At 41.0% G+C, this 13,419-nt stretch overlaps 1 protein-coding gene across 4 annotated transcripts in view; it reads right to left on the bottom strand.

Moving 5' to 3' along the window:
- RELCH (RAB11 binding and LisH domain, coiled-coil and HEAT repeat containing) overlaps positions 1-13,419 on the bottom strand; it is a 106,030-nt gene that overhangs the window by 68,000 nt on the left and 24,611 nt on the right. For all 4 annotated transcript variants that reach the window (XM_061590166.1, XM_061590176.1, XM_061590157.1 and 1 more), the window contains exons 5-10: positions 13,146-13,259; positions 11,209-11,409; positions 11,031-11,122; positions 8,264-8,560; positions 4,455-4,530; positions 3,878-3,973 (exon numbers count right to left, since the gene is read on the bottom strand). In XM_061590166.1, the coding sequence (XP_061446150.1) occupies positions 3,878-3,973; positions 4,455-4,530; positions 8,264-8,560; positions 11,031-11,122; positions 11,209-11,409; positions 13,146-13,259 (876 nt within the window). The remainder of the gene's footprint in view (positions 1-3,877; positions 3,974-4,454; positions 4,531-8,263; positions 8,561-11,030; positions 11,123-11,208; positions 11,410-13,145; positions 13,260-13,419) is intronic.

Here is a 13,419-nt window from a genome sequence, read left to right as displayed (position 1 = left end):
TTCAACTTAGTTCTGAACAACTTCTTAAGTCAGTTTACACACAGCTGTGATCCTATAACACTTTGGTCTGGTTAGCACATCACCCTAAGCCAAACCATGGCTTATAGCGAGTGTATGGACTCAGGGAGAAGAGATTGATCGGAGAGGAGTAAAACGGCTCCATTTTGCTGAAGTTACTGTTTGGCTTAGCGTGGCATCTGAACTTGGGCTCATGGTTTAGCTCTCCTGGAAAACTATGAACCATAAAGCATAGGAAAAATCTTGGTGATAAGCCTGGAGAGAGCTAACCCAAAGCCCAGGTTCTGACAACATGTTAAGCCAAAGTATAGTTTGGTTCAGGGCGGTACAGCAGCAAACTGACTGGGAAGGAGCAAACAAGATCCAATTGCCATTGCTTAGCATGATGTGTGAACCAGAACTTTGGCTAAGATCCAAAAACCTTTGCAGCTGGTTCTGAACATCCAATGGGACTTTAAGCTTGTGTTTCTTGAATGGCAACCCCATTTGTTTGAAATGGAGGAGAGCATTAAAAGCACTTTGAGATATGTCATGGGGAACTGCTCAAAAGACAACTTTAAAAAAACCACCACCACCACATTGGCTGTTTGGACCTCAGCCTGTAGATTTAAGATAAAAATAGACAACAGCCTGTGGAAGTGTGTGTTGGCAGCGGTGTGTCGAATGCGTGTGCCCAGAGGAATAGCTCTCGTCGAAGATACCCACACATAGGCCGTTATTTGTTAAGAGTCTTTACTGACAGGATTTCTTACAGGAACGGATACAATACAGATACAGATACTAATGCTTTCCTTCACACTCCTAACACCCCCACACCTTGTAGTTCCTTTTTCAAGGCTTTATAGACTGTCTCCTGCCTTTATGTCTCCTGCCTTTATTCTATGATGGAACTCAAGGTGGCATATATGAAGTTCCCAAGTCATATTCCAGCCAGGCACCAAACAAGATGGTTGCTTCATGTCCCCTCAGACCATTAACCATGAAGTTACAGAGATCTGGGGTTATTATTCTATAACTCCTAAAATGGAACTATAGTAATTGGGCAAGCAAATTAGGGATACAACTGCATATTTTATTACATTAATAAACCGCTAATTAATATTTAAGGTTAACAAAAAGATTGCTAAAGAATCCTTCAGAATTTGCAAAAGTGCAGTAGCCCTGGGAAAACAAGGATAAAAATATTTAACAAAGAAAAATAAACAGGTACTTTCCCACAAATTATTTATTACAGGTATTCTTGGCAGAACACTCCCATGACATATCACAAACTGACTTTGAAACTCCCCTCAGCTTCAGAAATGGCTTGCCAATCTGAATGGAAGGAGAGTGCTGTTTACAAAAACCTCTCAAACCTAATGGCCCTTTGAATTCACCGAACTAGTTTCATTTTCCTTTTGCTCTTGGTGACACTGATCAGGAGCATTGCAAAGTAAGTAACAGATGCCTATACATATATTGATCTATAGCCAATAACATCAAAAACATTATTTTGCTTCACTTTAGATCAATGACACCCAGACAGATATCACCATATTATGTTGCGTTGAACTTTGTTTTGGCTGTGTCAGGAATGTAACTAATCTGGCGAATGTAAACATCAAAAACCTAGTTATTCAATCAACCATTCATAGAAAGCATGCGTGTGTGTGTGTATATACACACACAAAATTAGCATTGGAATGTTACATAAAAACAGCAGGTGTATTATTGATTGAAATTGTGCCAAATGGAGAAAACTGAAATACAAGTATGGACCTCATGTTTGTGCTCAACTAAGATCCAATATAAACCATTAATATTTCTTTTCTTCTAAATTCAGCATTTTGCCATACTGTAAGAATACTGTCTTGTGGTAAACTCTTTAATAATGTGATATTTAACTTTTACATGCAAGCACAAGGTTCTAACCTAATACGTTACCTATCTGAAATACATATACTAACCTGAATAAATTTTGTCTCTGTATGTAGTTATGATGATTATTTCAACAGATTTTGCAAGGGTAAAGTAGGCAGGAAGTAGGGTGCAGAAATATTACACTACGTCCAAGTGTAACTAGGAGTTGCAAAGAGAAGCTCAAGTAGCATTCCGCCAAGCCAAATGGCAAAAGTCAGAAATTGGTAACTGATCCTGGAACATGGCCCACACAATTTTTTTTGTCTCAACTTAAACAGAAGCGTTAGTTTAATCAATAAGGTACGCAATTTATAGAATTAAAAGTTGTATGCAATTGTTAGCAAAATTTCTATGTATCTACTGAAAAATTTAGACATGTGAAGTTGCTAAGTCAGAAGGATCAGCACACATTTCTTGACTTAAGAAGGGCTTAAATGCCAAATGCACTACTAGTTTTCTAGATTTATAAGTAAAAGCTAAGCTGGCTGGAAAAGCAATTTCTAACCAAAATAACACACACAACCACCTCATCTTCAGTTCATGTCAGTCTTCATTATATCCATTAGAAAGTTCTGTTAATTACATCCAAATCCTAGACCACTGAAAGTGTCCATTGACTTTAATAAGGATCATCCTATTAGTATGTATGTCACACTACAGCAGATGCAGGGAATCTGTTGCCCTCCAGATGTTGCTGGACCATAACTCCCATCATCCCTGATCACTGCTCAGGCAGGCTGGGGGTTATGGGAGCTGGAGTCCAGCAACATCTGGAGGGGACCAGGTTTCCTACCCCTGCATTATAATCTACATTTTACAAGCGACAGCATATCAACACTAACTTCCCAAATGCCAGAAGTGGCAAAGCCACAATGCTAGCTTTCTGGCAGGGGCATAATTGTCAGGGAAAGGGGTGAGGTGTACAGCATGATGCGAGTGCATCAGCAGAAGCACCAGATTGGCTGTGCTGGTGCTCCCACACTGCAGTGACCTTCCTGCCCCTCACTCTCAGTAAGCAGCAGTGACCCCACTTCTGGGAAGCTAGTGTTGCAGCTCCACCTGCTGGGTGAGTTGCTTCTGCCAAATGCTATTGAGTTCGAGGGAAATTGTTCTTGAAAAAATTGTGCAAACAATGTTTGTAGTTCTATTTGCCTTTTACCAGCATAAATTCTGCTTTACTAAAAATATTATATTTAGCATTATTTGTACACATTAAAAATGGTTGCATAACTTACATCAATAAGGGACTCTTAACATTTGGCTCTTTTAGCAACCAATTCCAGAGGAGACGTATCCCCCCCCCAAAAAAAACACCCTGCTGTGATCTAGAGATTTAGTGCAACTTGAATCAAGGGATTGGGGAGCATCCTTTAACCCTCTTTCACCTCCCCTCTGCTCCAGGACCTCTTATGTGTGTTGCTGGGAGCCAACAGTCACAAGTCATGTCACCGGCAACTTAAGGATAAAGACTTCCTATTCAGTTAGGGACTAGCCTCTTGATTCTCTGTTTTATTGTTTTTTAAATGTATTATAAACTGCCTTGAGAACCTCTATTATATATATATTATTAAAATGATACATATATAATTCTAATTTAAGACTTTAACAAGCAAATTCGCCCCAATTTAATATTTTAACTCTACTTCGACACACAGAAGTACTAGAAGTTGGTTTCGCTAACACAAGTAAGCAAACTTAAGGGCAAAACAGATGGACTCACAATAACAGCCCTGCAGAGTGCCATCAAGAATCTTTAAGCAGAAGGATAAATAGCAGGATACCATGCTGTTTTGCTAAACTCACCTGACAGAGGTGCACAACCATTCTCTAGGAGCAGAGATGCATGCACAAAAGTAACAAGATGATTGCAAGTAATAGACTTCCACATAATAAATACTACTAACTTCTAAATGAACAGAAATGTTGTATAAAACTGAAATAAAAAAAATGTATTTCTTACCTCTCGTTTTGCAAGCAGGACATTAGGAACAATATGTGGCAAACAACGCCCGAGCATTAACATGACACTTTTTTCACTATCAGCAATTCGGGACACCTGCAAATGTAATGTTTTTTTTTTTTAAGGAAATCATATTGTGTGATGGTGGTTATACAATTTGTAAGGTAAATCAAGAAATTAATCACATCTTGATTTCTCTCCCAGAAATTAGCACATGTGACAATATTAGGATGGCATGGCCACTTGAAACATCTTGAAACAAAAAGACGTAAATATCCATGTAAGCTACCCCATGTAATCAGCTCTGGGAACAAGCCGGGGTGAATTGCTGCCTCCATCCATGTAATATATCTGAAGCCACCCTTTCATCGATGGCAACTTGCCTTCCATGCTTCTGAGGTTACTGGGTGGAGCTGCCAAAAATATCAAACAGCCCAAAGCTTCTCAAGCTACTCAGTGGAGGGACATAAGCAACTGGCCAGAAGTATACTCAAATCTTAAAATGCAGTGACATGATCTCCTCAGTCTGCCTCTTGTGACCCAACAAGACTTAATATTTTACTGAAAGTACATATACCTCTGATCCCAAACGGCTCTCTGCTGACATTTGACAGAAAGACAGCAACGCTTGATGAAATGCAGGTGAAAGCTTCCTGTAGTAGTTGAGAAAGAGAACACAATTGAAAAGCTGATAATAAGAGACCAATTTGCTTCACAACTGACAATTATAGAACAGAACATACATACACACTGCTAGAATTCTGAACTGCTTTACAGATTAGACAAAAAGCTCTCACAAGGTACTCCTAGAGACTTGTATCACTGTACAAATTATTCAACTGCACTGACAAAACTAGGAGAGCTTCCATGAGATACAGAAAAAAGCTTGCTCACAAGTACATTAAAAAAACCCCACATTTTAATTTTTTTACATTGATATCCCACCTTTTCTCCAAGGAGCTCAAGGTGGCATACATGGCTCTCCCCCTCTCCATATGATCCTCACAAAAACCCTGTGAGGTAGGTTAGGCTAAGAGATAGTGACTAGCCGAAGGTCACCCAGTGACCTTCATGGACGAGTGAGGATTTGAACCTTGATGACCAGGTGCTAGTCCAACACTCTTAACCCCTACGCCACAATGGCTTCCTTCTGCGATTTATTTTTCCAGAAATTTTATTTTACTAAACAAAGCTAGGTAGTGTAACTGTGGAATTCCTTATCAATCTGCAGTATAAAATATTTTAATCAAAAGAATTACATGTATACTACCTGCTTACTCTAGACATATTGTGGTGGACACAGCTAATACAATATACAAAGTGGTTTAAGTGTCTGTTTTAGAAATTGTCATCTACATTTAAGGACACTTCGATCCAAGAGTCTATTGGGTGCTTGTAGATGCTTTCATTCACTCAGATTGTCCATTTTCGTCCTCCTGCTTGCAGCTCCTCAAGCTGCTTCAAATCATACAACAGAAGCCTCTCTGCCATATGCTTCAGGAGCAATTTGTTGGGCACCATCGGGTCCTGCTATTAGAAAGGTGAACTTGGAAGCCCGGTACATGAGTAGAAACCCCCACCCAAAAGGCATTATTGAATGTTGGCATAGCAAGTTGTGTTCTCCTTAAATTTCCTGTTTAAAGCAGTTTCTTTCAAGAGAAATCTAATATTTGCATGCATAGAAAAAAGGCTTTAATGTTTTCTTTGAAAGAAGCATTCATGCAAGCTTTTCCCTTTTATTATATGACTAGGGGCTCCACCCCTCCATGCTTTGTGCACAACCCCTTTTCCAAGACTGTCCCTCCCCTCCCACCCCTTCCCCAGGCCGTGCCTCTCCTCCTGCCCCTGCCATAGCTTCCCAGGTCACCAAAGCAGTTTCCCCTCTCCCTTCTCTTGCAGGTCACCAAGGCACCTCCCTCTCCTGGTCTTGCATGCCATCTTTCCTTTCACCCCCCACGATCTGGAGATGAGGGAGGCCTTGTGGTAGCGACATCAAGGCCTCTCATTAAGCAGCTCTACGGGCCACCTAGACTGCTGTCCTCTGGAGTCCATTGCTGCCCGCTCACTGTTGCATTCTCAGGTCATTGTCATCTGTCCCCCTCCACTGGGTCTGGAGGAAAGAGGCACCATGGGGTAGTGACACTCCCATGAAGTGGCTCTGCGGGTTGCCCAGGCTGCCACCTGTTTCAGCCTGCTGCCACTGCCAGCTTGCTCTCCCACTCTCCTCTTGGTGTGTTGTCCGCCTGCCCACCTTCTTCCCCTCACCATATGGCCTTGAGCCCAGTGTGGCTCGGTCATGCTGCAGTTTGCAGGGCTGCCTGTCAGTGGTGAAGTAAACTGAAGCGTGATGGTTAGAGGTTTAAGACTGAGCTTGGAGCAAGTTGCGCAGGAGGAAAATGTAATCTGTATATCAACTGCCATATTTCAAGTTATCTAGCTTGTTGATACACCCGTACTGTGCTTTTTTCTTACAATGCAATGCAAGCCAAATTTAAAAGGTAGTCTACCAGGGGCAGGGGGCACTGTACGTATTGGATGAAAGGTGAAAGTTATATTACTCAATTCTACAGAACATACCAAAACGGAACCAAAAGTCATTCATAATCATGTAAAGAAGAGGATTAAAGTTCCAACAGATTTTCATAAAACGCTGCAGTAATCATGCTTGCATGTGACGTAGCTGGGCAGAGGGGAAGAAAAGCAAAGCAAATACCAAAGGGAAAACTGAATATGGCAATATTATGCAGGTAGTTACTTTGGAAAGGACAGGTGGCAGTATTTGAATTAAAGACAGCTTTCAGAGAACAACCCTTACTGTTGGTGAAATATCTAAAATTGCTTATGAGGAAAATATTCATTTCTAAAAGGAGATTCATTATCATGTTCCTCTTAAAGTATATTCAACACAGTTATTTCATGGCTGAGAGTGAAAAATACAAGTAATCAGCTACTGTTTTTTAACAAATGTTATATGTGAACATTACCAGTAAGGCATGAGTGTGATGGCACATTTTCCTGTGGTAAAAGAAGAGCACCAATATCTGCAAGCTTACTCAAAGTCACACTTCAACATTCACTTATCGCTAAGTGTGAACACCCTCCTACACAGAAATACAGGGGGAAAACTGATCAAGATGTTGCATGCTTTGCCCTTTTTTGCATCCACAAAAACATTTAAAATGCATATGTCTTCAAAATCAAAGTTTAAGACTTGGTAAGAATTGTATTTTGAAGAATGAATAAACTGCAACAGAAAAATCAAAACATTGGGTGTCTTGCTGTTGCAAGAGTTTCAGAGGTGCAACTGCTTTGTATTACAGAAGTATCACCAACCGATGCAAGGAAACACAAGGAGGCTGTCATAAAAAACATCAGCCTGTCACAATTTTCCCCATAACATGCAACAACAGTTACTAGAGTCGACAAGCTGTGCATTTTCCTACTCCCATCCTACATAGCTAGCTGTTGCTGCCTGGGGATGGGGGAGGGAGGGAAAACATCAGAAGACATAATGTCTAGGGTAAGTCTTGCTACACATTTATAGGGAGACCTTGACATAGGAGACTGTTTTGCGTGGCATGCCTGTGTTGCCCATAACATGTACTTTAGCTCTGACATACTGTCCTGGAAGTGTCTTTAATTTTAGTTCTAGAAGCTTCTGAATTTCTCAGTGTACTGAAAGGTTGGTAGTGAAACAAAACTTAGATCACAGCAAAAACCAAACTGATGCTATATGGACTAGAGATGAAAGAACAAAAGGAACATGAGACAGTCTAATCAGAGTTACATCCAGATGTGAAACAAATAGCCATTTATCTAAAAACCAGGGCCTCAAGACATTTGTTCCAGGAATAATCATCTCTTTTAAATGGAGTGGGTGGGAGGGAACCAAAGCTCCATGCTGTGATACAAAGAAGCAATATATGCATGCAGGAATGAAGCATTTCTGCACCTGAAGTTTTGCCTGTCATTTCTGCAGCAAGTTTCCAAGGATGGAGAAATGAACCATGAATCATTTTTTTAAATGAACAACAGATTCAAACAGTGCTTAAATGGTGCAAGTGCAAGAAAACTGGTACACAAAATGCAGAATCATTATTAGTGCTCAAGTCAGTACTTAGGTAGGAGTAATATTGTGAGCTTCATGCAGTACTTTAAGCATAGCAGTTCTTAAGAGCATAGGGAGGAAGGGGGCAAGCAGGCAATTTCTCTTACCCAACCTCAAAAGGAAAAATAAAACCCAAATGTTTTGGAGGGTGTGTGCGTGCTAAAAATTCAGATCCTTCATGCATTTATTAAATTCACTCTGTACAGTAAGGGAAGCATTAAAGCGACCTAACAGACAACATTGGTATTCTAATTCTAGAAATCAATTATACCACTAACCTATTGGGTTTATCGAAGTGTATGGCAGCTTTATTTGATGGAGAAGATGGAAGTTTCTCTCTCTCCTTACAAGGGAGAGATATTTGAGAATTTTCTTTAGGAGTTCTTGATTCACGTTCTGTGAAAAGCCTTTTCTCTTCAGTGTCACCATGTTTACCATCATTAAGTGAACTCTGGATATCTAAATATCTTTCATTATCCTCTGGGACAGTAAGAGGCACTTGAGCTAAAGATGACTGGACTGAATCAAATATCACTGGAGCAGGAGTTTTTTCACTTCTTAAGTACTCGATTTCACTGAAAAAGGTGGGGTAGGTGAGGGAGAGACAAAGGATTGGAATTAAAAAGTTAGTAAATAACCACTTCCAGTAACTGACGAAATATATTAACAGAGGTTTTTCAAAATACATTCCAGGTCACATACATAACCTATGTTACAAGCTTAGGAGATGAAGGGAACAAACTGCAGCAAGGATTTTAAGTCCAGGAATAGGGAAGCCATGGCCCTCCAAATGCTGTATTCGGTTCTCAATCTTCCCTGACCATTGGCCATGCTGGTTAGGGCTCATGGGAACTGAAATCTAACATCTGGAGGGCACAGGTTCCTTACCTCTAATGTAGCAATTTAAGCCCCACCTTCTATGATAAATCATAAATCAAGAGAGTGTAGAGGGCCTTTGTTCATATGTCATGCTAAGCCAAACCATGAGTTAGTATGAATGAGCAAACGTGAGGGCTCCTGAAGATGAAATCAAGACCATAGCTGCTTTGCTCGTCCCAGGTTGTTTTGCTGCTCTGCTGAGCCAAGCTGTGGTTGGCTTAGTGTGCTGTCTGAACCTAGGCTCGTGGTTTCTCTCTCCTATACAAACCACGACCTGTAAGCCATAGGACAAACCTTGATTACATTCCCCTGGAATAAAACTTGGTCATAAGAGCTTAGAAGTGTGGAACAGTGGTGTTCCCCCCCTTTTGCCTAGCTGATGGCTGATCAGCTACATTGTGCAGAAGAGTGGGAGGGGTCCCTGGGGCTTGGTGGGCTGCATGTGGCCCAGAGGCTATTGCAGTGTATTCTAGGATAATATGGTTGATGGTACTGAAAACCACTAGCTTGAAAATATCAACTAAACCCATGGTTCCCAACCTTTATGAGTAAGCTCAAAAAAAACCTGTGACCCCTCCACACACTAATTGCAATTTTAATCTCTGTTAATTGAAAAGATGGTACATGGCAAAATCACATTTCCAAATATCTCTTTCCATAAAAAGCTCCTTGCAGGTGTTGCTTTCTTTGCTTAATGCAAAGGTCCAATCAAATTGGAATCCCTCTCCCCACCCCACCCCACATAATTTGAAAACATACAGTCCTGTCACCCAACACCAGTGGGTGACTGTGTTGAGCTGCTGAGCTTTCTTTTTCTTTTTTTAAATCGATAAGCACCAATGTGGTGGTAATGGGGATGCTAGATTGTGATCAAGTTGGACTAAGTTGGGCGGTTAGTGCTTTTAGGTCTTGGGATGATCATCAGAACTGATGACTTGGTTAGAGTGCATTTGGGGAATGAGAGTGGAGCAGAAGATAGATCAGTGCACACACGCACACAAACACAACTGCCCCTCCTACAAGCATCTGCGGGCATGCATGCATTCAGGCACATGGGAGGGGAAAGCCCTCAACTGCCACAGCATCTTGGAGAGAGAGACTGGGGGGGGGTAGAGTGTAGGTGGAAGAAAGGGGGCGCACTGTCCATTCACACTTAGCCTCAGAGATGGGGGGCAAGCAAGTCCTGGGCTTTCTAACTGCTCCATGACTCCATCTGGGCCAAAGGCAAGACCTGGGCGACCTCACAAATAGGAATGATTCTTAAAAGGAGGTGGCAGTGAAGCAGGAGCCAAGAAAGGCAGGCTGTCTGTCTGTCTTGCAGCCTTGCTTTTTTTTTTACTTCATGAAAAGCCCTATCCTCTTGTTCCGAGCAAGGGTGTCAGCAGCATCAGCAGCAGTGTGACGAGATGGGAATCAGCTATAGTAATTCCCTCTTCTTTCTGGTAACTCCATCCTCAGTCTACTTTGGCATCCAACACATGTTTTATAGGCAGATGCCTGCTCTCGGTGTGCCTAAAAGATGCTGTACTGCTTCAGCAAAAGTCCTCCCCCTTGTTTGGAGCAAGGTGGAGGTGTCATCTGTTGGGGCAGTGGAGAGCAGACAGCGTTCAGGGAGTGAAGACTTTTTAAAAATTCATAAATAATTCATTTCTTTACTGTTTGCAGCCCCCCAGATTACTTTGCGTACCCCTTGGGGGTCACGGCCCCCAGGCTGGGAACCACTGAACTAAACCATATTGAGTTAAGCAAAATAGAAGAGAAGAATAGCATTTATTGTGTTAGTTCATTGACCATAGCAAATAAAACAAAGTACCTAGGCTTTTGCTAAAAGAGCAGTACTCACAATCAAAATTAATACATAAAAATATACATATCCTGAGAATAAACAGGGCTTTGTTAAGCAAAATAGATTTGATTCTTAAGAGCTTAATTCAATGTATGACCTATTCATTTCAGTGCTTTTTAGGACACAAATGAGAGGTTAGGCATGCCTAACTTTGACATTAAAATTAACAGGATACACTCTTTATATTTTAATTGAGGTGACCACTGAGCACTTAGTAATCCATTTATTTATCAGTGCCAACTGCCTTTTCTCAGGATACAAAATGCTAAGAAAAGTCCAATTTTCTAAAAAGACCATAATCTACAATGTTCTAGTAATACCTTTCAAGTCTTTGTATTTGTTCCAGCAGCGACCACTTCTCAGTGCTTAATGCATTAATTTGATCTTCCAATTTCTGCACGATTGCACATTGCTAATGGAAGAAACAAAGAAAACAATAATTTTCTATACTGCATTTGGTAGCTGGTTTTAAACCTGCAAAAGTAAACATTTTGCTACCTCTATTGATTTTGGTGCTCCAAATACAGGAATATTCTCTACAACAGGAGTGGTTGCCTCCAATTCATCCTCTTCAGGGCCAACTGCTATATCCACAACATCTTTTGTGGTTACTTGGTGGTTCCCAAAGTCACGGTAGAGTTGCAGCAAGTCTGGAGGCTTTGGAATGTTCAGTCCTACATCATCCCACAACTCAAAATCCTTTAAGAAAGCAGAAACAGAACATTCATTGTACCTTTTCTGGCAACTTCCATTCTCATATAGTCAGATATGGTACCAGAATTCAGGTACAAAAGCATGGTAAAATTATCATGTATACAAACTAGCAGGTTCCAGACTTTTAACTATAGTATTTTCCTTCAGAAGGGAAATCAATTCTAAGGGATGAGTTTATTAACAGAACTTTATTTATTTTATATTTATTAGTCACTTTTCTTCATAAAAATGAACCCAACGTGACATACAATAAAAATATTAAAACCAATGTAAAATGTACCAAAAAATAAAAATACATAGATAAGATCTAACCATCTAAAAGAGGTTACAGTGTAAAAGGCTCCAAAAATTAAGAGCCAAATGCCTGGGAGAAGAAGAATGTTTTTGCCTGGCACCTAAAGATAGGCAATGAGGGCACCAGATGTGCCTCTCTGGGGAGTGTTCCATAAGCAGGGGGCCACCAATACAATGAGGTGATTAAGTTGCATATTATGGTCATTCTTAAATGCATATAACCATTTCATTAGTAAACATATGACTTACTTACAAAAGCATATTTGCTTTCACTGAGTGAAAGGTGTTCTAAGTTGTCCTCTTGTCCCTTGCTCTTCTCGGCTACTTAAAGCTTGCAGAGGGCGTATGACCAAGTGGATCCAGGGTGTGGTCAATGCATCTTTGCGACAGGGAGTGGTTCCAGCTGCCCTGAAAGAAGCAGTGATCCGACCACTCCTGAAAAAGCCCACCCTGGACCCATTGGTTTGTAGCAACTACCACTTGCTCACAAATACCCCCTTGCTAGGGAAGGTGATTGAGAGGGCTGTGGCGCAGCAATTGCAAGTACTCTTGGATGAAACAGATTATCTTGACCCATTCTAATCTGGGTTCAGGCCTGGTTATGGGACTGAATCGGCCTTGGTCACCCTGATGGATGACCTTTATTGGGAGAAGGACAAGGGGAGTGCAACCCTGTTATTCTTACTTGATCTCTCAGCGGCTTTTGATACCATTGACCCTGGTATCATTCTGAGCCAACCTGGTGAGATGGGTATCAGAGGCACTGTTTTACAGTGGTTCTGATCCTACCTCTAGGGCCATTTTTGGAGAATAGCATTGGGTCTTTTGCCCCGCTGGTGATTGTGCTGTGGGGTGCCACAGGGTGCCATCTTGTCCACAATACTATTTAACATCTATATGAAGCCCTTGGCAGTGGTCATGAGGAAATCTGGGGTGAGATGTCAGCAGTACATTGATTATACCCGGCTCTACTTCCGCCTCTAATTCTCCAGAAACCCCTACCTCAATGAAAGCATTCCAGTCCAGGGCTGGCAGCCAGACCCACACCTGAACCTTTTGTCACTTTACAGCATAGCAAGGGAAAGTTTTAGGAGTGACGGCAAGAAAGCCTTCTCCATCTGTGGCCTTCTCTCCCTCTACAAGCCCTGAACAGCACTAGAAAGGGCATGTTCCAGGCTGAACCCCAGAAGAGGAGCATTTCTGTTAGGAGTTGGCGATAAGACAGCAACATTTTCTTGTACGTCTTCATTGGTGGTTTATTATTTCATGCTGTAAACAGATCTATACCACACTCTCTTACATATGAGTTACTAGACAAACTGAAGGAATAACCACCATAATTATTTGAAAACTATGCCAAAGAATTACTAAGTGCTAGGAAAGGAAAGTGGGAAAAAGTCAATCAGTAACGGATTATTCAAACTTACCTGATCATCATTTTCATCTGAAAAAGTTATTGATGTAAGTTTGTAACTGTTCTTTAATAAAAATTCATTGACTAAGAAGTTTAGAGCTCTTTTCTCAAGAGGTTTAATTGGCTCCTAGGAACAAGAGCAAAAATATGTAAGAAGTTTAAATCCCTGTCTCATTAGAGTATGTATTTTAAGATATCAGCCCAATCACACATGCCTAGGTATCAGACTAGTTTATACTGTGTGTTCAACAAGCTACTTGTCTAGAAGCAGGCAACTAGGTAACGGC

The sequence above is a fragment of the Rhineura floridana genome, chromosome 1, assembly GCF_030035675.1.
Source record: "Rhineura floridana isolate rRhiFlo1 chromosome 1, rRhiFlo1.hap2, whole genome shotgun sequence".
Lineage (NCBI taxonomy): Eukaryota > Metazoa > Chordata > Lepidosauria > Squamata > Rhineuridae > Rhineura > Rhineura floridana.
This window is presented reverse-complemented; position numbering and strand designations above follow the sequence as displayed.